The following is a 27395-nucleotide window of genomic DNA, read 5'->3' as shown; positions in this document are numbered from 1 at the left end:
TCCCCGCGCAGGTGTCGGGCATGATGAGTCAGGACCGCGCCTTCGCCACCGTCCGCCTGCAGACAACTGGACAAAGAAACGTCTGCACTTTAACCATGTGAGTGACACACACACACACACACAGAAACGTCTGCACCTTAACCATGTGAGTGACACACACACACACACACAGAAACGTCTGCACCTTAACCATGTGAGTGACACACACACACACACATACAGAAACGTCTGCACCTTAACCATGTGAGTCACACACACACACACACACACACACACACACAAAAGACATCCATCTTGACGCAGCTAAACAGTGGAACACTCACTTCACTTCTGGGGATTTTGCTGGGATTGGATTGTGTTAAATCCCAAAATAGTTCTACTAAGATTATCATAACTTTTCTGTCATTCAGAGTTCAATCTAGACTGGGATGCGGCATCCTGTTTTACGTTGCTAGTTTGACACAGTGCTGTGAAGCAGGATGGCTCCACATTTCGTACTCCGTCTATCATGGATGCCAGTGTGCTATTGTTGTCCTTTCTCACCCCCAACCATGCAGGATCCAGAAGCTTCCACGTCTGCTCGTGGCCTCGTCTAATGGTCAGCTCTTCATCTACAACATTGACCCCCAGGACGGGGGTGAGTGTGCACTCGTGCAGACCCACAGGTGCGCCTTACACACCCACACTTCACATCACGTCCCCCCACCCCGCCCCGTGCAGAGTCTTTTACCACCCCAGTGCCCCCGCATGCAAGGTCTTATCTTTAGACGATGAGCTGACCGTGTATGGATGCGTTTGACCTTTGACCCCCTTCCCCAGGCTGTCGGGCTCGAACGAAGAGCGAGAGGGCACGGAGGAAGCCGCGGGGTCGGGGCCGCCCCCCTCGGGTCTGTCGTACGCGGCCACTGCAGCCATACCCACGTGCAGACCCCTCGCTGCCACTCTCACAGGTACTGAACCACAGTAGCCCACACACACCAGCACTGGAAAACCTCGGAACGGCTGCAACAGCCGGAACGCGTTTAACTCAGCCACATTTGACGAGAGCTGGACGAAGAATAATCAGGAAGACTGGGCCTGTTTCCCAGATATGGTTAGAGTCTTTGACAAAGCTGTAGCAACAGTGGTGAATCACTGTTGGGAATCTTTTTCAGGAGAGGCTAAATCTGGCTCTGAGAAACTGAACCTTAAACTAAGATACCCGTAATAATCAAAGGAGCATTCTGCGAAGATGCCTTTCAGGATTTTTATGAACGTTGTATGACTGTGCCCATATATCAGCGAGAGCAGCTGTGCTTTAGATGTCCTGCCGTGTCTTTTTGTCCTGTCAGGCTTCTCGGAGGACGGTGGGGCCAGGAAAGGCGAGGTGATCCCGGAGCACGAGCTTGCGGCAGGGCCCGTGCGTCTGGATGACGAGGCCGAGTTTCCTCCAGTGAGCATTCAGAATCGCTAACCTTCACTGTCCGAGTAGCAGCCCACACAGATTACAGAGCCCATCGTCCCTCCCGCCGGGTCGTTCCCGGGCCAACACACTCTGGCTGCCATGGTTACGCAGACCACTCCAGACCAGACCACGCTTCAGCTCCCCAAAATGTCTGCAACATTAAGATCGTCGTAACTGTTCGAGAGAACTTTCACTCGGACTCGCGTTCACCCCGTGAGATGATCTTTGATCTTTGTTCTGTGATAACCTTGACTGTGGCTCAATCCTGCTACACTTAATCGGCCTCCAAACCCTGCAGGAACGTCAGGATGTTCGCCAGAGGCCAGTTTTACTTCTGTCTTCCTCATGACTTAATATGTCATGGTTTTAATTCAACCACATAACCACACATCCAACCAGCAGGAGCAGTGCATTGCAACATGATCTTTTAACATGTAGATTTAAATAGCATGCTACTATATATCAACCAGAAAGAACTAAATACGCTTTTTAAAACTCCAAACGTCATTGATATGATTGTGTTAGAGGTTCAGTCAATGACACTATTTGAATATTTGATGATGGTCATATTCAGTAGAGCTTTCAATTTGAAAAACATGTTGAAACTAGTCAAAGCAGCAAACCATGGCAACGAAAACAACAGGCAACGCAACCACAGCATGTCAAGTTAAATCCCACTGCCAGACACTCAGTGAGATGACTAATTTATATGTAAATAGACCAGGCAAAATAGAAGTCTTGGAATTTAACTCATGCGAACCATTGATGCTGTCTGCATGTACTATGACAAAGCATTATTCTTATTCTTTAGTCTGTTTTTACTTTTTTCCTGGTGTATTGCTATATGATGTGGTTACTGGTGGGAATTCTTACTCGTTTCTGTTTGTCATACTAAACAGGCTCTGTTTTATTTTTTTCCTTACTTTTTGCCCCCCTTAATATATGCTTTAATGACACATTATATTTTTGTCATGGGCTAAATTCAAGTATTAATATTATTTCCACAAGGTGTCGCTCTCGCTTACAGTACTTAGTTTAACAGGCGCTCCTTCAATCGCGACAATTTGAGACATTTTTAAAACAGATGCAAAAAAAAAAAGGACAATTGTTTCGGCTTAGACTACTCTCTTATGTTCTGTAACACCACTGCAGTTAGTGACTCGTGGAAATACCTTCTATCTGTTTGACTGCCACTGTTTGATATGCCATTGTGTTCATTATTAGACTGTGTGCTGAAGGTGTTGGAGCTGGACCTGCGTGTGCAATAACAATGCCGTGAGCTAATGGTTCACTACTAGATTCTGTGCCTGTCTATAACACACCCGTTGACGAGAGAACAATAAAGCTCTCTTTTGGTTTCCGTTAGATAAATCGGTGTCGCGATGGATCTCGGCGAGGCAAAATCGGCCGTCCGCGAGGCGCTAGAGGACAGGTGGAATCTGCAGCCGACTTGGAAGAACCCTAAGCGCGTGCTCCAGGACTAATTACCGTGTCAGAATAGCGTCGAACGCGCGCTGAACGCGTCAGGGATCGCGTCGTTGTCACGCGGTCTCCTGACGGGTGTGTTATACAAAGACTACAGGTGCATGGAAGAACCTGCCACAAACTGTAGTAGCTACGTATATGACAAATACTTTATTAAGATATTACTGTAGCATCTTGTTATTTTATTATTTTTTATGATTAACATCATCGTATTGAAAATGGAATTACTTTTTAAAATATGTGCATTTTCTGCATTAATAACTAATATACGTTTACATGTTGTCATCCTAAATATTAATATAACGGGATGTTTTCTATGTATGTGCCTATTATTTTATTAGTAAAAGTGCAAAGAATTCTGCTGGATGGCTGGAGGACCAAAAGGGATAAAAAGAAATGGTGGTAAATTGGAATGATATTCCTCTCCCTTGTCTTGACGGGGTCTTTTTTCTTTGCTGGTATTCTCTTTATGTACTTAGCAATATGTAATTCAGCAGAAGGTAATGATTTGTTTCAGTTGATGTTGTATGGTAGTAATAGTTACGCTTCAGGATACAGTGAAAAAAACTGATCCCCCTGAATGTGTTTATAAGAAAGCGCCTGTAATACACAGTGAAACTTAAGTGCTATGATGATTTTAATCGGCCATGATGAACTGTTCAGAGGTTATAACCTTCCCCATATAACATATTCACTGCATTGTGAACAAGAAAGCATATTTGTTAGTGTGTTATATGAGGTGTGTTTATGGGCACAGACTAACAGATCTCAAGTATGCCAAGTTAGTTAAATAATTCACCAATTCAGGTTTGGTTCAAGTAACTAAAACATAAAATATTTGCTGGTTTGATGTGTACCTCGGTGTGAAATAATAAAGGATTTGTATGTTCATTAATGGCCAATGGCCCAAAGGAAAGAGCAAAGACAACCGCATGGGATGGGGCGGGTTTCAGTGATGAGAAACACACCAATAGGAGAGTGGGGCAGGTTTCAGTGATGAGAAACCCACCAATAGGGGATGGGGTGGGTTTCAATGACAAGAAAACCCGCCAATAAGCTTTCAGGGGAAAGAGGCAATCCCTAGCACATGTACAAGCACTGCAGATGCGTCCTTCCAGGAGGTCTACGGTGCAACATCCTTACCTTCCTTAGGGAGTAAACATGTCGCTGTGGGAGGAGGGTCTCCGCACTGAGCCTGTCAGCCAATCTGGATGCTGAGGAACCTGAAGCCCATGACACTTCCTCAGCATCTCCAGGGTAACCACTATTGTTTTGTTGATGCTGAGTGTGAGATCCTTACCCTGGCAGCACCTCATCAGGACTCCTGCCCAGATCCTGTAGCCACTTTTATTATTGTTCCTGATATGACCGATTCCTGTGGCATAATCAGCAAACCTGATACAGTTTCTCTTGAACTCCAGCTGTTTAGACAAAACAAAACAGAGCACATGGTTGTGGGTTTAGGCAGTATCCCCTAAAGGCCTCTGCAGTGAGGGTTACAGGCCATTTGGTTTCAGTTCCTTACAGCATGGGGTCTGCAGATGATCACTGAGGCCAGATCCCCTGGGTATGAAACAGCATGAGACGACGCTTCAGTGGAATCGTAGTAGTCCAACTGAAACCCACGTTAGCTCGGGCAGACAAAGTGACGGGGAGTGCTAGCTGTGCTCTGTGTTACAACCAGGGAAGAAGCTCATTAAATGGAAAAGAACTCAAAGCCATGCTGCTTAACAAAGGCCTTAACAGATAACACGGCCACTTGAGAACCCGTCAGTCAGTCAGAGTCTCAGAGTAGGCCCAAACTGACCATAAACAAGAACTATCTTTTCTTTAATGTCTCGTCTACCTTGAAAAAAATCAAAGAAAGCAAACCAAAAGTAGACATAAAAGGAAAGGTATTCCACCAACTGACTAGGCCACTCTAACAGACTAATATTCTTTGGCACACTACAGAGCAGACTTCTTATCAAGACAGCAGGGCGTGAGTGTGAATGACGCACATCGCACATGTTTCTGCTAGTTTGTTTGTATGTTTTTATTAGGTCATACATCCCTTTAATCTGTTGTAGGCATAATTGTTATTGGCCAGTAAAATCAGTGTTCTCACACTATTTCAGATCACACCTGCCTCTCCAGTACAGCATTGGTTCTCCCTCTCCTAATGCTAACCGTAACCCACAGCTGAAGCAAATGCCTGAATGCCTTTTGAAAGCTTATCGTGCTCTTAAATACCACGTTCTTTGGAACTCTCTGATACCAGCCTCCTTCCAACGGTTCCTCTCTCTATCTCGGTTATACATGCTCAATTATCATTATCTGAGTTTACAGCTGAGAATACTTTATAGCAGGTCTTTGGATGCAATACCAAAGTCTACCCTTTATTAGAGTGTAAGCTTTATGATTATAGGTTTTCTCATGTACTGCCATAAGTCAGATATGGTAACTACGGCTGTGACCACTGGGACAGCTTACACAGCTGATGGCGAGCTGTGATATCACAGATGTCATACGTCTTCATATCAGAAGTTCTGCAAAGTGTTGTAGTATTACCACTTGCATGTAAGGAATTTATATTTCAAATTACAATGTACAGGGTGTAATGACTTATGACAATGACCCAATAGCAAAACAAGCATGTTTTAATCAAATAAAAACTGGTAGTGTTACTAACACTGTTGCATTTTTTAATTTCTATTTTTTGTTCTGTTTGTATTTTCTTTATAAAGTTCTTGTAAAGACGCTTTCCTACTTATCCTATTCTTCTCTGAATATTTTTGCTTTATTGCTTTAAATGTCAACTACCGACACTTAAAACATGAATTTACTGATCAGATTTTTAAATATTATATTTATGTAAAGTTGCCAGTATTTCTGTATTCTTTGTGTCTGTGTTTGATCTGTATATCGATGTAAAGTGTTTTGTTTTTTAGTATTTGTACCGTTTATCTAGGTCTGTGCAGAGTTTAGCATGTTGAAAAACAAGGTCAGTGCCTTTCTACACATACCTCTGTTTACCCACAACCACGGAGTGACATTTTTAGGCTCTCACGGATTCTGTAAACACAAGTGTGCCATTTGGCAGGGAGCTGATGCCCTGTTCTTATGTGTGCACAGAGAAAGGCGAACATTTGGGAGTTTTTCCATTCTCAGAGCCGCGTGATTATAATGTAGCAGATTAATAAATATATCCATGACCAACACTATTATTTTTATTTTCAGTATATTTGAAAGTCTCCAAAATTATCACCAGTTTCTCTACATCTCTCTGTCTGATAGAGAAATTGGATAAATAAGATGTTATGAAGATTCAGTGTGGTTATAATGAGCAGATTAAATGAATTATTCTGAACAATTCACTCACAGGCTCGGAGCATATGTCCACCAGACCTTGCTCTTAACCTAGGATCCCACCACAGTATAAAAAAAGGTCTTGTTTACGTCTCCTGGCTTCTTACAAAAACACTGCTGTGTTTATTTCATCCGGCAGGGCCAAATAACATCCGTGACGTCAAAGAAGGAATGTTGCTGTGGAAAGGGAAGTTAGCACACAATGATTCCACAAAGTGTGCATGAGTGAGTTTCTTCAGAAGTGAGATTAGGCTGAGAAAAAACTACTTTTTCAGTAGAACCACAGCAGATCTGATTCGGTTCTGAGCTGTCCAAGGTACTGAATTAAATTTCAGGGCTGTGTTGCTTAACTTTCAGACCTGAATTAACTTGTTGTCACGTATGTTTGTTGCGACCTTGCAAAAAACACCAAGAGTTCTGTACTATTTTGTTAATTATAACTTAGACATACACAGACCTGTCTACGCTTGCAGCTGCACAAAAGCCCTGCTAAGTAATCCATTAACAAATCTTCCTTCAGTAGAGCATGGATACCTTGTTTTGTCATGGTCAGGTGGGTTGATATGCTTTAACTAGGTGAACGGACCTTATCTCTAGCTTGGCATTGCGGTGTTGAAGGACTGGTTATAGCTGTCAGCAGTTTGCTATGTGTGTTATGGTGAGTAGGTGTTGCAGAGTAAGCTGACTTGTAGGAAACCTTGTCACAAGAAACCTACCCATCAGCACTGGTACAGTGATATGATTTAACTAGAAGAGTGAGGTCAGCAAGAAACGATCTGGGAACATTTAAAGAACGGTGATTTATTTATAAAATCTTGATTGGTTGGTTCATCAGCCTTGGATTAAGCCTAAAGGCTAAAACGATTTTCCACTAGTGACTACAATTTTAAAAAGACAATTAAATCCTTGTCTAGGAATCCATACTTAGAATCTTAGGATAAATATAATACGGGAAAAAACGTTTGGAGTGAAATTGTACTGAGACATAGACAAAATTGATCACAATTCACCAGTATGTGTAAACTGTTCTTCTCACTAAATATCTTTTACTGGAGTACCAGAGTATATTTTACCAGAGTAAAAACCAGACCATTTCTAGTCTTTACAGTAGTCTGTAGATATAATGCAAGACACCTTATGTCAGAAAGGTAGTGGGTTTGACTTTTCATTTTGAGAGTTAGCTAAAAACTATATAAGTCCAGTTGCAAGCCTTCTTTAACTTTAACATATGTCCTGCCATTTGAAAGCCAACATATATTTTTCTTTCTTTATTGAATTAAAATAATGTAATGAGATAAGTTACATAAGAACATTATTTTATAGAATAACAACCTGGTCACTGGATATCAGAAATACAATCATACAAGGTGAAAAACACAGCACACACTACCCTGAATTGCCCAATTGAAAATAAATAAATAAATAAAAATTCCCCAAAATAATAAACAAAAATTCCATCCCCCAAAAAACTCTACAAAAGCATTATAAAAGCACCGATCAAAGCCTTTATGCCTGTGCTTGTGTGTAAAAATGAGTTGATGGCATTTTCTTTCCTGAGTGTAACCTCGCTCGCAGATTAGGCGCGAGGCATGCGCATGACGTCAACAACACGTCGCCTAGTATGCGATTGTTGAGTTCTTTTTTTCACGGTATAAATTAAAATTATTTTTGTAACACTTTTCTATATATTAAAAACGAGATAAATGAAATATAATTAATTTGGTCTGTAACAGAGTTCAACGCCTGACGAGCTCTAATAAGCTGGCGCACATGTGGCAGCAGCGCGGAACTGGTATAAACCTGTTTTACCCGGTATAACCCCCACGTGCACTAGCCCGTACATTAATGGTGAATGTCCGTACGCCTGCCATCTTATGCAACATAAAAGCCTGATCTACAAGCTTCTATCATTTTTTACTGTTAATCTAAAAATAAGAAACCAAACGGATCAAACGAGAAATCTTTTTTGAGGGGGTGGGGGGTGGGAATAGCTTCATTCACAGAAACAACACACACTTAACTAACGTTTATATATGACAATATACAATTATATATCTAGTAAAAAAAATTGCAATGTGTTACACAAGGTTTCCAGTTTCGAAGATTTCAAGGAGCAACAGCAGTGTAATAATTCAGGCCTACAAGTAGTGCAAAAATTACTTTAGTACTATATACATATGCATATATATATATATATATATATATATATATATATATATATATATATATATATATATATATATATATATATATATATATTTATTTATTTATTTATATATATAGACACACACACACATGTAGGCAGTGTTTTATGTGCATCTACTTGGGCTTCTTGCTTCGCGTTTTGAAAGCGCGTTCTCCCACAGAGTAGCACTAGTTACGCGCTCGTGCCCGAATACCGGCTCCAGCCGGTATAACAGTGCCAAGCTCCGAGCGCGAGGGAGATGAGGTACGGGACAGATGATGCTTACGCTAGCGAAGAGTATACCCACGGCTAGGACAGCACACTTAATCATGCATTAACCAGCGCGCAGGAAAAACCATCGCTCTGACTGTGTCGAGACAGCGTTTGCCGTTATGAGCTTTTTCAGATACAGGAACAAGCTGTTGGCAACTTTTTCCGCCTTCGAAACATAAGATGCCGCTTAGCTTGCCTAAAGAAACCTGAAAGTCTAATATCTTGTTCCTCAAACGGAGCGCCCACGACTATTGTACAGTTCCTCGGCGTTTGGGTAAGTAGCCAAACCCTTATAAATAAGTTGCGCGCTTGCAGAAGTGTCGGACCGTACGTCGCTAAAATGTCAGGCTTGGTGTGACCGTTTCTGTAATGTACATCCGATCTAAAACAGCACCGATGTCGGCAGTTTGCCTCGTCAAGTTAGGCGAGGTCTGCACCTCCTCCAGCAGCCCCGCACCGCCGCGCGATAAGGATGCTCGAGGCTGGACGTCTCGCTCGTGCGGAAGCTCGCGGGTGGAGGTAGCAGCCGCTTCAGCCACGACCAGTGTCGCCTGAATATTTGCCATTTATGGCAGTCACAGCGCACATTGATGACAACTGACGTGTGATCACGTTTTCGCATAATATAACATAGGGGGGGGGGGAGGAAAAATCAGCTGACTTTTTTTAAAACATGAGAAATTTGAAATAAATATTTGTTGTTAATGAGGTGAAGATTACATCACTGTTGAAACGTCCTTGAAAAGTGGCGTCAGTTCCGCCCTGTTCCATGTTGAGCTATTATATCATGGTCTCCGTCCTGACACGTTATCCGGTACACGTTGTGGAAAGCAGACAGGAAGTGAGCAACTGTACATGCAGCACAGCAGATGCCAAGAAGTAGGTGCTTATTAGTCCCAAATAGCAATAGCACCATTTCCAAAACTTCAGCAAAAGCTACATTTTCACAGTGCACACAAGGTATTAATGCCAGTGGCTAGAGTTGCAGGGTTGATATACTGGCTTGAGCATGGAGATCTGAAACATGTCCATACTCAAAGCACGTCAAACAGAATCTAGTTGTACTCTGTTGTACTAACAGTGTTGGTAGACAGCTTGTAGAGGTTTTATTCATCCATATAGTAAAGATAATCACACAGAAGAACTGTGTAAAGGCTGCATATACTGTTGGCATGATGTCCTTTACCATCACAAAGCTAGCAGTAGTCATCTACATCCAGTCTTCTCCACAAAGCGCTTGCACAGAGCAGCAGAGTATTTTTTGGTATCCAGTATCTGGTCAAGACTGAAACCAACCAATCAAACAAGTGGAATCAGGTGAGGTACCTGCTTGGGTTCAAATAAAACCTGGAGGCATGTGGGAAGCACGTGGGTCCTTTGTGGGAGAAGACTGGATCCCTCTGCTGTCCACATACCTCTCAGACACGGCGCGTTACCAGCCCGAGGAGCTAAAGGAAATAAAATCCACCGAGGTGCAACGGTGAAAATCGGTACCGTGCTGCTAGGTCTGCCCCTCAGACCGGTTCTGTGGCTCCTGCAATGTCTGATCTAACACCGTGTCACTTTCCTGGTCCACAGACAGTGAGCTGGATATGAGAGGACTTGTGTCCACTCTGAGGGCCTGTGCGATGCCCAACGTGTACGCCCAGGTCCCTGATGGGGGTTGGGGCTGGACCGTCGCACTGGCCTTCTTCTTCGTGGAGGTCTTCACCTACGGCATCATCAAGATCTTTGGGATCTTCCTGCAGGACCTCACGAGTCACTTCGCCGAGACGAACAGCCGAGTGTCATGGGTCATTTCCATCTGCGTTTTCGTGATGACCTTCACAGGTCAGATGGCTAAGACTCATAGAAATCTATTTCGGTATAAAAATTTATTCTAGAAAGGCAACATTTCAGGATTGTTTCCTGACTTACTTTTACCAAAACTATGTCAGATCTTTTAAGTCACATTGCATCAGACAAACTCTCTCGTTGTAAGCAGGAGAGCGTTTTGCAAATGGGGCATTACAGAAAATCCTGACTGAGTAATGATCAGTCACAGTGTAAGAAACACTGATGGCAATTAGAAGGCAGAATTCATAAGTCAGAGAATCACGTGAAACACGACACTTCCCTAGTGTTCCTAATGACACACGATGCTTACGTAGTGTTCCTAATGAGAAAGGAGTGTTCCTGATGAACAGTCAGGGCCGAGCTTATTCCCCTGCCTGCCGAGGTGGAACTAGCTTGCAGGAAGGACACAATTTGCAACCGAGAGACAAGAACGGACCTCAGGAGGAGGAGACCCAGCGCACGCACTGCTTCATATGTTCCACTCCTCCACTAAAGTTAAAAGGCTGTGATTTCCCTCTGTGATCTATGCATTTATTTATTTTTAGCATGGAGTGTGATGCAGTGATCCGTGTTACTGAGATCTGTGTGTGTGTGTGTGCGCGCGCGCAGCCCCGCTGTCCACAGTGCTGAGTAACCGATTTGGATACAGACCTGTCGTCATGCTGGGCGGCTTCCTCATCGCCCTCGGCACCTTCGCCACGGCCTTCACCTACTCTGTCACGCAGATGTATGTCACCGTGGGCCTCGTCTCAGGTACTTGTGCTCTCTGTTGTGTGTGTGAGTAAAACAGTAAAAGAGTGTGCTGGCTGTCGCCATGTTGCAGAAAGTAAAATAAATAAATATATGAAATTCTTCAGTTTCTTGTACAAACTTCGGCCAGAGGGTGACCCCTGCAGGAGTGGAACAGTTACCCTGCAGGGGTAATGAACTGCAACACCTCTGCTACATGACTGCAATGTAACAACATTCAGGATGCCACCAGGCCAAAGTTAAAACTATGCAGTCCAAAGTTACAGTCTAACTATTTGTTTAAACGTTCATTCCACCCTCCCGCCATCTCCATGCAACTGGATCACTGTACAAATGCAATCTATGCTTGTAACACTAGTTTTCCTGATGACATCATTCATTCACAGTTTTTCTTGAAGCTTCTGAGAGGGAATCCAAGCAGTGCTCCACTGATGCGCCCTTTTGTTCTTACAAAGTCATGATTCCACCTGTCATTTGTTTTGACAATACGATCATTTGTAGTTTAATTTGCCTGCATAGGCGCTGATGTGCCTGATCAGACACCAGTGATGAAAATGACTAGCCATTCTGATTTGTTAATATCAATTACTTTTTAACTTGATCTTTATTGATTTTTTCCTTTTCTTTCTCCACCACTGCACTGCTAGCTTTCCCTACAACTTAGAAACACTTTTTTGGCCAAATGTACCCTAATCCGCCAATTTTTGTTTGTTTTTCTCCTTGTCTCTTTTTTCTCTCTCTCTCTCTGTCTTTGTTTTTTTTTTCCTCTTACATACAGTTTTTCTTTCAGAGAAGTGTCTGCCGTGCCATGGACGCCAGTGGCCTGTTGTGCATGGTGTGCTTTACCGGCCCTTGGCCTGTAGGGGGCGCCAGTGGCTGTGATCTCCCTTTGTGCTGTTTGTTCACAGGCCTGGGCTACTGCCTCACCTTTCTACCCACAGTCACCGTCCTCTCACAGTACTTCAGCAAACGGCGCTCCCTTGTTACGGCGGTGGCCTCAACCGGAGAGTGCTTCTCCCTCTTGGTTCTGGCTCCAGGTATGGCGCACGCTCATGCCCCACCACGCCAAAGAGCTTTATGGAGAGAGGTCACTCTTGTACTTGGCCACCTGGGCCCACTTTCCCCCACCAAAGTATCGTAGTACTAAGAACACTCCCTTCATGTCGAAGTAATGGTTGCGCAGAGGTCCTCAGTAGATCAAGACCCAAGATTCGACTTGTGCACCATTAATTGTTATTCCTCCAAGCATCACGTGACCTGTTGCAGCTCCTACGTCATGCCTCACGAGCCCGCTGTGTCCCCCCTGCTTTCACAGCCTTCAGCAGCCTGAAAGATCAGGTGGGCTGGCGGAGGTGCCTGATGGTCATTGCCCTGCTGCAGGCCTCCGTCATCGTGTGCGGAGCCCTGCTCAAACCCATCATCATCCAGCCCAGGTCCTCCACAGAGGAGAAGCAGGAGATGCAGAGTCCTCAGCTGGCCCTCAGACAAGGCCAGAGCAAATATGAGCTGGAGAACGAATTCACGTGCACCTCCATCGACTCCGTGGACTCGGGCGTGCAGACAGACTTGGCAGAGGGCCCAGCCCAGACCGCGCATCCGGAGCTGGAGGGAGGAGAGAGTGTGGGGGGGGATGGGGGAGAGGTTTCCGCCCTGCCCTCCACCCCTCTCAGACAGCCTCCACAGCGGGCGGAGGAGCCGGAGGAGCCGTCTCCGCCTCGCCGGGGCCTGCTCGACGTCTCCGTGCTCAAGGACGGCGGCTTCATTTGCTATTCGCTTTTTGGACTCTTCGCCACACTGGCCTTCTTTGCCCCACAGCTCTACATCATCGAGCTCAGCGTCGGCTGCGGCATGGAGCGCGAGAGTGCCACCTACATGCTGTCCACCATGGCCGTGGCCGAGATCCTGGGCCGCCTTTCCATCGGCTGGGTCCTGAATCGTGGGCTAGTCCGTAAGCTATACATCCTGCTCGTGTGCACAGCCCTGCTCAGCCTCGTGCTCGTCTTCTTCCCCTTCGTCACCGAGTTCTGGGGCTTGGCGTCCTGCTGCGCTGCCTACGGCTTTCTGCTGGGCACCGTAGCCTCCACCCACATCCCCATGCTGGCTGAGGACGATGTGGTAGGCATCGAGAAGATGCCCACGGCCGCAGGAGTCTACGTCTTCATCCAGAGCTTTGCCGGGCTGGCCGGTCCACCCCTAGGAGGTAAAAGCACTACCGCAGATATCTGCACTCACGCTGCGTCAGTTTCGGTCATCGCTTCCTAACTGGAGTTACAGGTTTTACTTGTTGACCCTGGACATTAGTATGTGGTGTTTTTGTTTTAATCTGCATGTTTTTGCAGGTGTGCTGGTTGACATCACGCACAACTACGGCTCAGCGTTCTACTCCAGCGCGGCTGGGGCGGGGCTTGGGGCTCTGGTCCTGGGACTCGTGCGCCCGGCCAAGGCCAGACTCAGACGCTACCAGGAGAAAAGTGTGGCGGAGCAGGAACGAGAGCAGGACACAGACGACAGCGACAGCGTGCCAGCTGACTTCTTGGAAGTGGACATGGTTGACGAGAGTCGGCCCGATTTAGCCGTCTGAGAACTTCCAGCACACACAAACACACACGACTTCAATAATCCTCCCAAAGATGGACGTTATCAATCCTTTTTTTGAAGCGTCATTTTCTTACCCCTTTTGAATTTCAGGTTTTCTTTTTTGGACCAAATGAAACCTCAGGCCAGTTGACAGTCACATAAAAATAGCCATTTCTACTCGCCTTTATTTAAATTACATTGCTGCAAGTCTTACTTTAAACTGAAAGAGACTTTTATTATATTCTTTCTACTTGTTTACACCAGTGGTATTTTTGCCTGTTGATTGTTTAAGCATTAGTCATTTCCGGTTAATGGAAATCAAGCTTGTTTTTTACATCACAGCATAGATGGTAAGAACTTTAAAGAACTCTGATTTCAGTGATGCTATGACAATTTAACCTCTCCCCTGGCTTTGGTACACTATCTGCAAAACATGCTCCATCTGAATCGGAGGAGATGACGAAGACCCACGGATGGATCGTCAGCTGCACGTCTTCCATGTTGCATACCTTTGTACAAATCTCGTTGGATGAATAAGAAGAAAGAGTGTGGGTTGTTTTTTTATTGTCATACCCCCGCTGATGAATGCATGTCTTAACTCTTGCATGGAGAAGCTTCTGAAGACCTCAACAGATCAGCCACACAAAGATTTGTCATTCAGAGTGAATGAGTTAGAAATACTTCAGTGTCACTGAGTTTTTTTTTTAAATTTTTTTTAACTTTATAATTTTTATGTAATTCACTAGTAAACTTGAATCTAGGTGATATTTATGAACAATGAACAACAATGTAAGTGAACACGGCAGTTAATTTGGACTGCAGTGTTTGAGGCATGTACATGAACTTTTGACTTGAATTCACTCACCTAATGACTTGAACAGCTTTGATGGTTCAGCAGCCACATTATTGCACTTATGTTTTAATATTCTATCATTTTAACAAAATAAATGAATTCATTTAAGTGGAAAATTATGCACTGAAACGCCAACTGCTGTAGTGCAACTATTATTTACATTAAAATAAATTCAGGTATTTATTTTTTTGTTGCTTCTGGGGATTCACCATGACGAATGTGTTTATCTGAATCTCAGTGCGCTTTGGCAGAGTTCTGCAGGGATATATTTTAAAGACCCCTAAACTACGTCTTCGTGTATATGAAAATGCAGCAAATTTGTACTATATAAAGTGTCTATTAGCCCAGTGGGTAGCAGATATTTCAGAGAAGTAGCCCATTTGAACAGTCCAAAATGAATTACCATGAAAAAAAAGTGGTCCAAGACTGCCACCTAGTAGTAGTTTAGCAGTTTAACAGCTCAAGTATATACACAATTCCGAACATTTAGGAGAAAAAGCAAAACACTGAGCTCTTACCTTCCCTCTCCACACAGCTCAGTTTCCAACATTATAACAGCTTACTCCTAGTACACTGTTTTTAGTTTGATATTTGTGATCACTGCTTGTGCAGCAGTTTTCAGCTCACCAGACTAAAGTCAATGACCACTGCACGGCTGAGGGATCGTTTTCTTTAGTTTTATTGAGAGCACGGAAGAGAGTGAGAAAGCAGGTTAGACTGTACACAGAGCAGTTTCTGCAATTCTGTACTGTAAGCTTTTAGTAAGATTACAATTATGTAAGGAAAAATCCACAGAACGCATATCTGAAACATTTAAGTACAGAATTAAAAAAAGACTTCAAAAGTTCGGAGGCATCAAAACGAGGCAATGATAAAAGCTTTAGTTTAGCCTTGCATTATTCTAAAAAAATCTTGCTTTTCAGGGAAGAGGAAAACCGAATTTAGTCACTTCTGATCATGATAATTTAATTTTTTTCTCTTCTATTTTCACAAAAATATGGTAACTCAGAAGCAAACTGCTTACGCGCCATTATCATTCCCAAGGAGACTACAGAAAACCTGCATTAGAACTGGGACATCAATCTTCTGGATGTCAGTGGAAACTTTCTGTTGTTGTTTAAATTTTAACACTATAAAACACTCATTCCGTCACACGTGAACAGTGCAGTCAGGCATGGAAATAAAAGTTAATTAAGTAGTGTATCTGTGTCTTAATTACAGCATTGCCCTGCCTTTCACACAGGTTAACTGGGAACAAATCTCAACCCCTGTGGTAATGACTTGTCACTACTATAAAATAAACATACACAGGGAGGTATCCATTTCAGCAGAAAGCATGACTGCAATAAAGCCAATTGCAGGTCTGGTCTTCCACCAATCAGCACAGGTCTAATGACATTATCTTGACCATCTGTCCTCAGATAAGCCAGAGTTGCAGAGCAGTAGTGTGCACGCAAGCACACGAAGCTGCCATGCAGCGGGAGTCAGAAACCTGCAGCCACAGGGCGCTGTGTCTGTTCCGGTAGGCACACCGCAGCTGGGTTTTTAGTGAGGTTGATTTCCCTCAAAGGCAACACAGATACACTTAAGACACATAGACCAAGGAGTGCATTGAGTCTCAGTGAATAGCAAGCACGTTATAGCAGCAAACAGCCTCCGTTTACCAGCAAAAATCTGAACCATGTCAACAAACTAGGATAAAAACTGTTTAACTGCACACTGTTTAGAAGAACATCAATTTTATCAACTTATTTAGTATACCTAGTTTGTGGGTTTGATTCCAGCAACATATAGCTGCAATCGTATTTCATGTCAACTTTCAAACCATTTAGTCAGCTGCTGTCTGAAATCTGAGAGCTCCTTGTTTTGCAAGGAACGTTTGACCTCTGCATTCCTCTCCTAGGAACGGTTGGCAACATCTGTGCAAGGTGACAAACACCAGATGCAGAACCCCCCCTCCAACAAAATGTCACACTAGAAACAGCTCAGTCTATGGACTGTAATGGGACGAGCTTCAGACACACAAGCATCTTTCCAGTTCCAAACACAACGTTGAACTCTATTAACCCGAAGTGTAGTCTAGAAGTTTCATTGCAATGCCAGTGAGCATTGTAAGTCCCAGACTTGAATCGCAGCTGCTGACAGCAATCACATAAAAGTCTTTTCTGTTTCAGCACTTGGCACTTTGTGGGCACAGAGACTGGCACAGGAGTACAGTGGAAGTGGAAAAAGGCACACAGTCAGGCGCAACGGTCGGGTTTGAGAAGCCCACAGCCCCTCGGGCCTGGGCCATGGAGCAGAACTCTTTATCCAGACAAAGCGCTCTGGCCCAGCTGTGGCCTTCAGAGCCTGAATGCATAGGTGTGTATGCTGGCACCAGTCACAGATGAGGCTGCCACACGGCCCGGACGCACCAGCCAAAAAGCAGCAATTCTGAATCAGTGAGAAACAAGAGCATACTGGGAAGATATTAAATGGCAGTGAGCATAGAAAACAACATTAACAACAACAAAACGCCAACAAAAATGTTACATCATCAGTGTGGGTTACATATCTGTTAGAAAAAAAGTGAGCTGCATACTATACATTTAAACACCTGATATAAAACAGTATACTGGTTGGACATGGCACTATACAGGTAGCTATAATCAACAGAGATTGGTTAGGAGCAGAACACCATCCCTTTATGTCACTGATGCCGGTGGAGGAAACAGCTATTTAAGAAACTGGTACCTTTTAAATCAGGGCAATTGTGAATAAAGAAGTTTTTTTAAAAACAAAAAGTGGATAAATCTGTTGATAAATCTGTTGATTGTGGTAAAAAAAAGTAAAACAATTTAAATTAAAACTAAAGCAAAAAGACAGCACTTCCCCTTTTCTGATGGGCATGCGTCAAAGGAAATCTAAAACAGGAACCCTGCTGACGTAGTGGATGGGGGACACAAGAGTTCAGCAGGCTTCTATTTCCCAAGTACTGATGGGAGTTTTCTGGGTGTTTACTGAAGGCTAATGACACACAAACGCTCAAATTCTTCTTCAAGCTCCGAAGTGGTCGCCGTCCAGCCCTGAGTCTACGCTGTGACTCCTGTGTCTGTCCACGGCAGAGTGCTCCAGCACACGTTCACCGTAACTGGTCTGCCACTGAAACATGCTCACACTACGCAATAAATTTCAACATAACCCTAACAGAATTTATCAGCGGGGCCAAATCTGATAAAAGTGTAAACCTGTGAAATATAATTTAAGAAATCTAATAGATACATATGCATATGCTTATATAAAGAAAATAAAAAACAAAAAACAAAAAAACAAAACCACAGCTGATCAGAAACCTACAGGTAAAAAAAGAAAAGATGCAATTACAGCCAAGTAGGTACTGACAAAACACCAGAAGGAGGCTCAGAACATTGTTCCTATTACAATGATAAAACGTAAAAGGCTTTGTTTAATCTGCTAAACCCTTTGCTATGTGGTCAGTAATACAAGGGCAAGAAGGTGACCGCTGAAGGACAGTGTTGGGATATCTGCCCACTTCCTCTCCACCAACCATGTACTGGTCAGTACCTCGGGGGAAGAAAACACATCGGCTATGGCACCTCCAGTAATCATGCACACCTTCTCATGGCAAACTGAACAAAGGCAAACAGGAGCATAGGATCTCTATCTCTCTCTCTCTCTCTCTCTCTCTCTCTCTCTCTCTCTCTCTCTCTCTCACACACACACACACACACCCACACACACACACACACACACACCTACACACACCCACACCCGACCCTAAGCTTGCCGTCTACAGTGTGGTGGAGGGGCAAGAGGAGTCGGGGGCCCACACGCACTCCGCAGACAGCTAAGCCCATTTCCCCCACAAAGGCCCGAGTCAGGACTAGTCAGAAATGTTACTGAATGGAGCACAGACTTGCAGAAGAGGGCGTGGGACAGGCGTCAGTGACACAGAGAGACCAGCATCACTGCAGCATGAGCTGCTTGAGGTTGTCGTGCAAGATGGTGTCCTTGACATCGCGGAAGACAAGGCGAATGTTCTCCGTGTTGATGGCCGTGGTGAAGTGGTGGTAGAGTGGCTTCTGCTGTTGATCCCGCCGCTTGTTACGGAAGCACGCCACCAGGAACTTCTGCACATCCTCCAGGCTGTGTGGGTCGCCTGTGTACTCGGAGAAGTAGTCCGTGATGGCCACCGTGTTAACCTTCTCCTCCAGCAAGTCCGTCTTGTTGAGGAAGAGGATGATAGAGACGTTGCTGAAGACCCGGTTGTTGACGATGGTCTCGAAGATGCTCAGAGACTCCGTGAGGCGGTTGGTCTGGCGGTCCTCCATCAGCACCTGGTCGAACTCACTAGAGGACACGAGGAAGAGGATGGAGGTCACACTGTCGAAGCACTCGAACCATCGCCGCCGCTCTGACCGCTGGCCGCCCACGTCCACCATCTTGAAGGGCACGTTCTTGATCTCAAAATCGTACTCGTGGATGCCTTTGGTGGGCTTTCGGGCCAGGAGGATGTCCTGCTGACTGGGAAGATAGTCCTGAAGACAGAGACATTACAGCACAGATGAGATGGTGCTGAAGACAGACAAACAGAGCATAAGGACACTTCCAGATGGCCTTAAAGGCAGAAAGCAGGTGTGAGTAATTAAATATTATATAAGAAAACACTTGATATGCAATGTGTTCACTTTCTTTTGCCAACAACACACACAAAAACAAACAAACCACACCCAATGAAAAAAATAATTGAAAATCAAGTTTTATTCAATGCAATAAAAAAAAATAAATAAAAAAAAAACTTAAGGAAGACGCCCTTGTTAATATGGAGACTTCTGTACAGTCTAAAGTTGATTTATTAGGGTTTTTTTTTTTTACATTTTTTCTTTTTAAATGAAACATTTGTCAACGTTCTAGGTGTAATGACAAGAGCGACGGTGCATAAATGAAGCATACCGTCACAAACCACCACCGTGCCATAGCCACCATGTTGCTCTGTCGATGCTTATGACAAAATAGTCACCCCGAACATCCTGTCCCAAAACAGACATGATTGCGTGCGTCTTACTTGGAGCTCCCAAAAAACATGTACTAAATCTTGAGGTCTCTAAACCCAGGACAAGCACATTTCTGTTGCTTACTAGGGCTTAAAATTCCACAACGAACACAACCAAGAGCATTACAACAGGGAACATGCACACATTTGCAAAATAAACTGAAGGGTATTTGTTAACATTTACATCTGAGCGTCGGCAGAAACAGGAACAAGATGTGCATTCGAGAACACTCACAAAGGACCAGCACGGTTTAGAAGGATGAGGTACAGAAGGGCTAGATGTGGATGCGCAGACATCTGGAAGGGAAGGGTCTTGATTTATGCATTTTAGCACTGTTGGAGATATGCCTGACCATTACCTCCTGTGACTCTATGGAGACTCACACATGCTGTTGCTGACTTCAGGGATATACAAGCAGAACTATGTATGTTTCTAAACATGCCTTCTGTCACAGGCTTTATGACCAATGAACAGGCCTTATGAAGCCAAGGATCTTCTCATTCGGATAAGCAAAAGAAGCTACTTGCGCACGCACACACACACGGGCGTACGTACACACACACACACACACACATATATACACACACACACACACACACACACACTCTATTTCCACTGTACACATACACACTTGCATAGAGACGTATGTTGCCCTTTAGCATTGGGGGAAACAACCACACCTTGTTGTGACCTCTGTGTGCTAAACAAGGCCGTTGCCAGGAACACACACTGACTCTGGTCTAAGAAGAAATCCTTAAAACTGTTTCGGTTTCTGAATGAGCAATATGGAAACGCTCATGATAAAGACAGAGTTTGTCAAGGCCATGTGTACTAAATACTCGCATACTGAACATCTGATGAAGAAAACTTACTCTGAACTGATACGAGAAACCGAACCTTTACAGGGCAAGATTATCTGTTAACACAAGGTGGTGGGGGTACATCTCTCTGTGCTGACATGCACGTCATGATGTGGAGCTGGGCTACTTGGTCTTTAGGGATGTGCCTGCTGTGTGAGGAGAGGTGTGTGGGGTGTGTCCCCACAGCATTTTAGTATCTTCACAGAACCTTAATGCTAGTACAACCAGGAAAGAGGGTAAGAACACAAATCAGGCTAGACCCAGCGGGACAGGTCTTCATCCTGCCATGCTCAATCCATGCCGCCTGTCTGAGCATGCTCAGTAAGTAGCATGCAAGAGCACACACACGTGCGCAGTCACACATGCACGCACTCACTGGCACATACACCAGGCATTCTGTGTCTAAACAGAGAAGCACTCACAAACACTTCCGTCAAAGAGTGCTCTCTCTCACACACACACACACACACACACACACACACACACACACACACTACCGCTGAAGAGCACTCGTAAGGCACACATACTGCGACAAAATTCCAACCATGTGAAGTTACCATACTGAAGAAGTCCCTACAGCCCTTTAAAAACACACACACACACACACACACACACACACACACACAAACAAAACCCTACAATGTTGTCAATGAAAACTGATATACAGCTAACAACATGCAAGCGTGCAAGCACGCACACACACTTTCCAACATCAAGTGTCCACCTCCCCCCTGCCCCCGAAGCCCACTTGGAGACCCCCAGCATTTCCTGTGGGTTTCCGTTGCTAGGGCGACTGCAGAAACAAGCCGGTCATCAGGCTTGGAGGGTGAACACATGCCAACCATCTGGCTCAGGACACCGAGCTGTCCATAACTCAAGGTTCCACCCTCAGGGAGGCGTGTCTAGTGTCAGAATCTCAAACAGAGAGACAGTGGAATGAACAAAGGGCAAAGCACAGAGGGCACAAAAACAGAAATCAAAGAAACAATAGTAATCTGGAAAATAAACTTGCAATTTCCTTCCAGGGCAGAGCAAATGTTGGTCTTCAAAATGCTTTAAATGAAATTGTATCAAACACCATTCATATACATTGCATACATTACATTCATCAGTATGACAGTTGTTGGGCTCCCTTTGAAGGGAACCCCTGACCGTGGGGCTACTAGCACTGGTTGAGCTACAAGAGCAACATGCTTACAGTACCATCATCACAAACCAGTCCAACGTCATCTAGTGCTTTAGTGGGTGCACATCAAATCCTGTGAGCCTGATCTTTATGAGAGCAGATCACAAAACCACAAACTTCCTCCCTGCACCAAGAGCACAAGATAGACCCATACATCTGACGCCAAACGGCGCTTACATGACGTAAAGGCCACCGAGCCGAACGGGGCTAGCAGCGCACCTCTCACTGCACCGCCCCAGAACACACAAACACCTCGGTACACTTCCAATTAATAGGTCAGCGCCAACAAAGGCCATGGCTGGCAAAGCAAACGGAAGAGAGGAATGAATAAGTGGATGGACGGGGGTGGCTAATGAAGTCGCAGAGAGCAGCACGTGTCTTTGGTGAGTGTGGTAACAGAACAAACATGATCGTTTGGCAGGAGCAGAGCAGTTATACAGACGTGCTGAGCACTGCCAGGCAAGCAGGCACACTTCTGCTGGGCCTCCTGTAGCGCACAGTCACTCTCACTTCCTTCTGGGAGTTTTGCAGCTCTGTGGCAGCACCACACCCTTGGAGCTGCGTGACAACAGCGTTGAGAACCAGACACACACACACACACACACACACACACACACACATATCCGGCCAACCACTCGCTGTCAAACACACTTCTGCTGCCCACACACAGCGCATCACTGCACACTACTCAGAAAACACCACTGCATCACGGGCCTGATTCTTAACCAAACCAATCTGAGACAATGTGGAACTCGAACGTGTGGGTGGCAGGGACTAAGGTGGCAAATGCAGGTTAATACTGTGTAGTTGCAGGTGAATTTGTTTAACGCAAATAAAAACAACACAAACGTATAATGCAATTGAAACTGAGCAATTTGTGACACTGCACAGTACAGAGGGAACGAAAGGATGCACTGATTTCACTTAGACACCATCAAAGAGACACAGGGGTTTACAGAGAGCACATAGCAGTAACCAGCAACCAATGGATAAAAAGAATCACCTCAGGTCAAGTAACTTTGTAGCAATCAAACAATGTGGTGCTATATCACAGGAGTCCTCTTCAGAGTTAACCTCCCAGGAAGAGACAATGGTCAAAAACACTCATCTAATGACAAATGAACAAGCACTGACGCTGGAGAGACCCACGATCACTTATTTTACAGAACAAGCCCGGCAAATGTTCTGTTTAATACAACATGCTTCAGATACCAATAAGACAACTAAGAGTCTCATTGTTGAGACAAAAACCTAAAACTGCAAGCCATAAAAGACCAGAGGAGTTAATAAAACTGGAGTTAGCTGATCTTAATCAGGTAGAGGATAGTACATGGAAAATCAGGCTCAGAGGACACAGCTGCCATGGAGTCACTTACCATCATGGAAACAGCCCAGTTGGAGAAGATGAGCATACTTTTGTAGGAATACCCATACCATCTCAAAACAGAAAGATCGTTTTAAGATTATGAATGGTAACGCAAGTAAGGCATCATAAAAAATATAGTTCAAAATAATGTCATTTGCTATCTAGTTACATAGTAACGATGGTTTCCACTGACATGTAGCGCCTTGTCGACCTCATTCTCAGCCTACCGGCCTCAACAACAAACTGTGTAGGAAACGTCAATCAAATGAGGTCAGTGAAGAGAGAGGGAAGCGCCCATCTTACAATCAGCAAGCCTGTGTGGGCTGTGACCCAACCCCTGTCCTCTCCTCAGGCATCAGGCTAGCACCTGGCCAAGAAGCCCAGAATTCATGAATGGGAAGAGGGATGCTCAGGAACACACCTGTGAAACTCCACAATCTGACTGTGACTGGTGGCAGGGGCACTGAACTGGGATTGGGGATAAGGATGGAGGAGATATGTTTTGGGGGGGTTTTTTTGGCCAAATTTAACAAACATAAGCACTGGTTCATGGTTCGTGCGTGTGTGTGTGCACTCATCATGTAAAAAATACTGATCACAGTGGCAGGTGAACAAACAAAAAAAACCTTCCAACTCTGTAGGGGAGGGAGCATAGAAGATATAAGCTGATCCTGGTAAATATTTTTATAAAACACATTGCTTACCGGCATTCCAAGTTTTTCCAAGTTATCCAAGAAATATTTTACGGATTCACCCTGTGGAAGAAAAGCACAAGCAATGAGTTACAATGTGAAAACACTGTACTGACATCTGAATTACAATGTGAAAGCACTGTACTGAAATTTGAATTATAATGTGAATGCAACACATTTAAGACTGTGTTCCTTATTTGGTTTCAAAGAGCACGTCAGATCATATTTTTGATTAAAACATTCCCAAAGCAGTCCAAGCTTTCTAACACAAACACAAGGATGCAAAAACATGGGAGGTTTTCTTCACAGCTAAATATTTAGAACACAATCCTTGTTAAACAAGCAAAGAAAAAGAAGAGGCAGAAAGAGTCCTGTAAAGTCCTGTAAAGCAGTGACAGCAGTACAGCTACTGATTCCAAGTTTCACATTCTAATAGCAGTTTAACACAGTCACACTGGAGATATTTTTCAAATGCATCTGTCCGTAATAGATAATCTTCACATAAACTGATTGCTTATACCACCAAGACAAATTGTCATTTGTTCTGTATATTTAATTCTGATTATTTAAAAACAAACAAACAAAAAAAAACAGCCTCAGGGCAGCAGGAACAAACAAATGATTCAATGGGTAAATCATGGCGACTGAACAGCTGAAAGGCTGCATGGTCTGACCACAGGACCGCAGTCTCGACGTGCACTGCCATCTGTCGAGACACCCCTGGCCTCGCGTGCCTGTGCAGCCACTGTCTCGTCAAGTGCACCTAAGCCAACAGTAAGACCTTACAGGTGCACGCAAATAATCAGCCGGCGCACGCACGCACTAACAAAACAACCACTGCTGCAGGAAAAAGAGAAATGGGGGGAAAACCAATCACCTGCAAGCACGGGGAGCGGGGACATACAAGTGTTAGATCCTGGACACAGCGCAAACGTTCCAAACCTAATATCGCACAGCTTTTACTGACATCTTTACTTCTTTGCAACACAAACATATGAAACACAAACAAGGACAAAACAGGGACACAATTTGTGCTTTGGATACATTGTGTGTGTCATTTGCAGTTTGCCCTTTGCAGGAATGATAATAAAAAGATATGAATACTGTAGAGGTAAACAGTAACTCACTAAAATAGGATTACCATCACAAACCAGTCTGCCTGCAATGCCTGACAAATCGAGCTCGAGGGAAGCTGCAAGAAAATAGCACATAAGAACAGCAAGGGAAACAGAGCCTCGGGAACAAGAGGCCAGATTTCTGGAACGAAACCACTGAGCAATATCAACAGGAATAGCAATGCTGCTCAGACAGCCACTGAAATTAAATGAGGAACAAAATGTGACCTGGTGTAGAAATGTGCGATGACGGTTGGATATGTAACAGACAGCCAGGCTCTTTACACGGTGGTGTTGTATTACAGCTTCTATATATTGGGGCTGAATCAAAGTATAGTTAGACTTATAAATCGAACAATGTTTAGGTTTTTCATATTTTATATGGAAATCGTTTAATTGTCTTAAAAGAAATCTTACTTATAAAATGAGCTCTGGTTCATGGGTTTTTAAATGTTATATTTAAAAATTACATTTACTGTGTACAATATATCGCTACGGCAATATATCGTGAGAACACTTACTGATACATGAAACAACACAGTCATGGCTGTTTTGATATTTATGAATATTAATATTGTTTAACCAGAAGGAAACTGATGTGTTCAAGTGAATTTAACATGTCCACCAGGTGGCATGTCAAAATGAAAAGAAAAAGAAAAACTTTAGGATTTAGGAAACATTTATGCATTAGTCTAAGGAAAAGCATGGAAATGCATCTGCATTCAGCCAATTCTAAATTTAAAGCTAATGTGGATAAATGTGGGTGGAAAAAAGGTTTATTTAAAATTACAAGTGTTTCAGCATTTGTGAATCTTAACATTCAGAGTTAAATCCTTATCTGTTGGTGGGAGGGTAGAAGCTACTGGATGTGTTCTTTTTTGTTTTCTCCATGTTGGTACTTTAAAATTTCCCCATCTCCACTGATTGCATCATTGGTCTTTATTTGTTATTATGTATTAATACATTGTTGTTAATAAATAAGAGCATTTTTGTTAACATTTACCTTGAAGAAAATTGTATAACATGTATAACCTGGCCTTGTATCATATTGTCGAGACAATTAAATGTAGAAGCTGCAGGGTTTCACTTGCTTTTGTTTATTTAAACCAGCCGCCTGGACCTTATAAATATGTGTCTACTGTACACTGAACAGGCTGGTTGCATGATACACCACAGCTGTAACTTGGTATGCAACATGACACTGGATGCATTCAGGCTGGAGTTTGGTTCTTGACTTCTTGTGATCGTCATGCACTACTGACACACCCACAAACACCCACACCCACCAACGGGCTTTCGTCAGAGAGGGAGAGAGCGCACGAGAGAGAGGGGTGAGGGAGGGAAGACAGGCAAGAAAGACGTGCACACATTTGAAAGATAAAAAAAAGATTTCCTGCCGCCTGCAGTCACAGGGCCATCATTCTAACTGTAGCTTGACATTCCACCATGGGTCATTCCTCTTACCAGATCCCTGTAATCTGGACCTCTGTGTGGAGGAGTGAGAAACGTGGGGCCTTAATCACCAGACAGCTGCAACCAGACAGGACGTGAATGACTCCTCTGCAGCAACAAGGTATGAAAACTCAGGTACAGTATATATAATTAAAAAAAACAAAAAACAAAAAACAAACAAAAAAAACCCCCATCCCCACCCAACACCATCCACATTAAACATACCACACCCACACAGAAAAAAAGAATGACGATTGTTTCTCTACTTGTCGACGCTCCGAGTTAGGAAAAGGCTCCATGAGCAAACAGCTCATCTCTGCAGAGAGGAAGGAGCCCAAGAACACATCCACCCCTATCAGAGCATCTCTTCCTCCCACTGTAATCAGCAGACAGCATAGTGTGGTGTCTAGGGACCGCAGCCAATAGGACATACTGCCTTATTACGTCACTCATTTCAAACAAACAGACTTGTACAAGATTAAGTTTAGTCATTTTAACAATTTCTACATCTCAGCTGAATGACTGAACAAAAAGATACAAGAGTAACTATCCCTGCCTAGTCTGAGCATTGGGCACCTGTTCCATGAGAAGTTCCATGGCCGTTTTCCTGAGAATATCTGATATAACAACTACGAGCCTAGACTGGAGTGGTTTCAGAGCCAGGAGTAAATACAACTTGAGTTAACTGATCAGACTTTTGAACCTACAGTCCCATAAAACCATTGTCTGAAGTAGCCAAAAACTGTTCCAAGCATCCCTTTTACTGCTGGGAAAAAAAAAAAACCCGCAGTGAATGAGAGTTATCGGTCCCACCCTGAACACCAGACTGGAAAAGGAAGAGGAGGAGAAGTGGAGACCAGTGACCAAGATCAGCACTGAGTAGGGAACTGAACCCAGAGAAGTAGGATTATGCAATGGC

The 27395-nt window shown here is 43.9% G+C and overlaps 3 protein-coding genes and 1 long non-coding RNA gene across 9 annotated transcripts in view; 2 read left to right on the top strand and 2 right to left on the bottom strand.

Annotated features, from left to right (window-relative positions):
- Nucleotides 1–3820, top strand: part of wipi1 (WD repeat domain, phosphoinositide interacting 1) — a 9545-nt gene extending 5725 nt beyond the window's left edge. For both annotated transcript variants that reach the window (XM_027014707.3, XM_027014708.3), the window contains exons 9-13: nt 1–97; nt 558–665; nt 820–950; nt 1332–1432; nt 2811–3820. The exon at nt 1–97 is cut by the window's left edge and continues 68 nt beyond it. In XM_027014707.3, coding sequence (XP_026870508.2) covers nt 1–97; nt 558–665; nt 820–950; nt 1332–1432; nt 2811–2909 — 536 coding nt within the window. In that variant the 3' untranslated portion in view covers nt 2910–3820. The remainder of the gene's footprint in view (nt 98–557; nt 666–819; nt 951–1331; nt 1433–2810) is intronic.
- A 264-nt stretch (nt 3821–4084) lies between these two features.
- LOC145657053 (uncharacterized) lies at nt 4085–6535 on the bottom strand. The gene is made up of 4 exons (XR_014122879.1): nt 6291–6535; nt 4455–4598; nt 4230–4350; nt 4085–4152 (listed from the first exon to the last, which is right to left on the bottom strand). It is a non-coding gene; the product is annotated as an uncharacterized LOC145657053 (long non-coding RNA).
- Nucleotides 6536–8641: 2106 nt separating this feature from the next.
- Nucleotides 8642–14886, top strand: slc16a6b (solute carrier family 16 member 6b). 3 transcript variants are annotated; one of them, XM_027014738.3, is made up of 6 exons: nt 8642–9009; nt 10314–10565; nt 11181–11324; nt 12230–12358; nt 12637–13521; nt 13661–14886. In XM_027014738.3, exons 2-6 carry the CDS (start codon nt 10328–10330, stop codon nt 13900–13902), a joined length of 1638 nt encoding a protein of 545 aa, XP_026870539.2. In that variant the 5' UTR covers nt 8642–9009; nt 10314–10327; the 3' UTR covers nt 13903–14886. The 3 variants fall into 3 exon arrangements, with proteins under 3 accessions (XP_026870539.2, XP_081567578.1, XP_026870540.2); XM_081711452.1 differs by lacking the exon at nt 8642–9009 and having other exon boundaries at nt 10425–10565; nt 12112–12358; XM_027014739.3 differs by lacking the exon at nt 8642–9009 and having other exon boundaries at nt 10425–10565; nt 12100–12358.
- Nucleotides 14887–15414: 528 nt separating this feature from the next.
- gna13b (guanine nucleotide binding protein (G protein), alpha 13b) overlaps nt 15415–27395 on the bottom strand; it is a 20397-nt gene continuing 8416 nt past the window's right edge. For 2 of the 3 annotated variants that reach the window (XM_027014689.3, XM_081711465.1), the window contains exons 3-4: nt 23922–23972; nt 15415–19289 (exon numbers count right to left, since the gene is read on the bottom strand). In XM_027014689.3, the coding sequence (XP_026870490.2) occupies nt 18717–19289; nt 23922–23972 (624 nt within the window). In that variant the 3' untranslated portion in view covers nt 15415–18716. The remainder of the gene's footprint in view (nt 19290–23921; nt 23973–27395) is intronic. The other variant, XM_081711464.1, reaches the window with a different exon arrangement.

This window comes from Electrophorus electricus, chromosome 3 (genome assembly GCF_041902795.1).
Source record: "Electrophorus electricus isolate QZ-2024a chromosome 3, ASM4190279v1, whole genome shotgun sequence".
Lineage (NCBI taxonomy): Eukaryota > Metazoa > Chordata > Actinopteri > Gymnotiformes > Gymnotidae > Electrophorus > Electrophorus electricus.
This window is presented reverse-complemented; position numbering and strand designations above follow the sequence as displayed.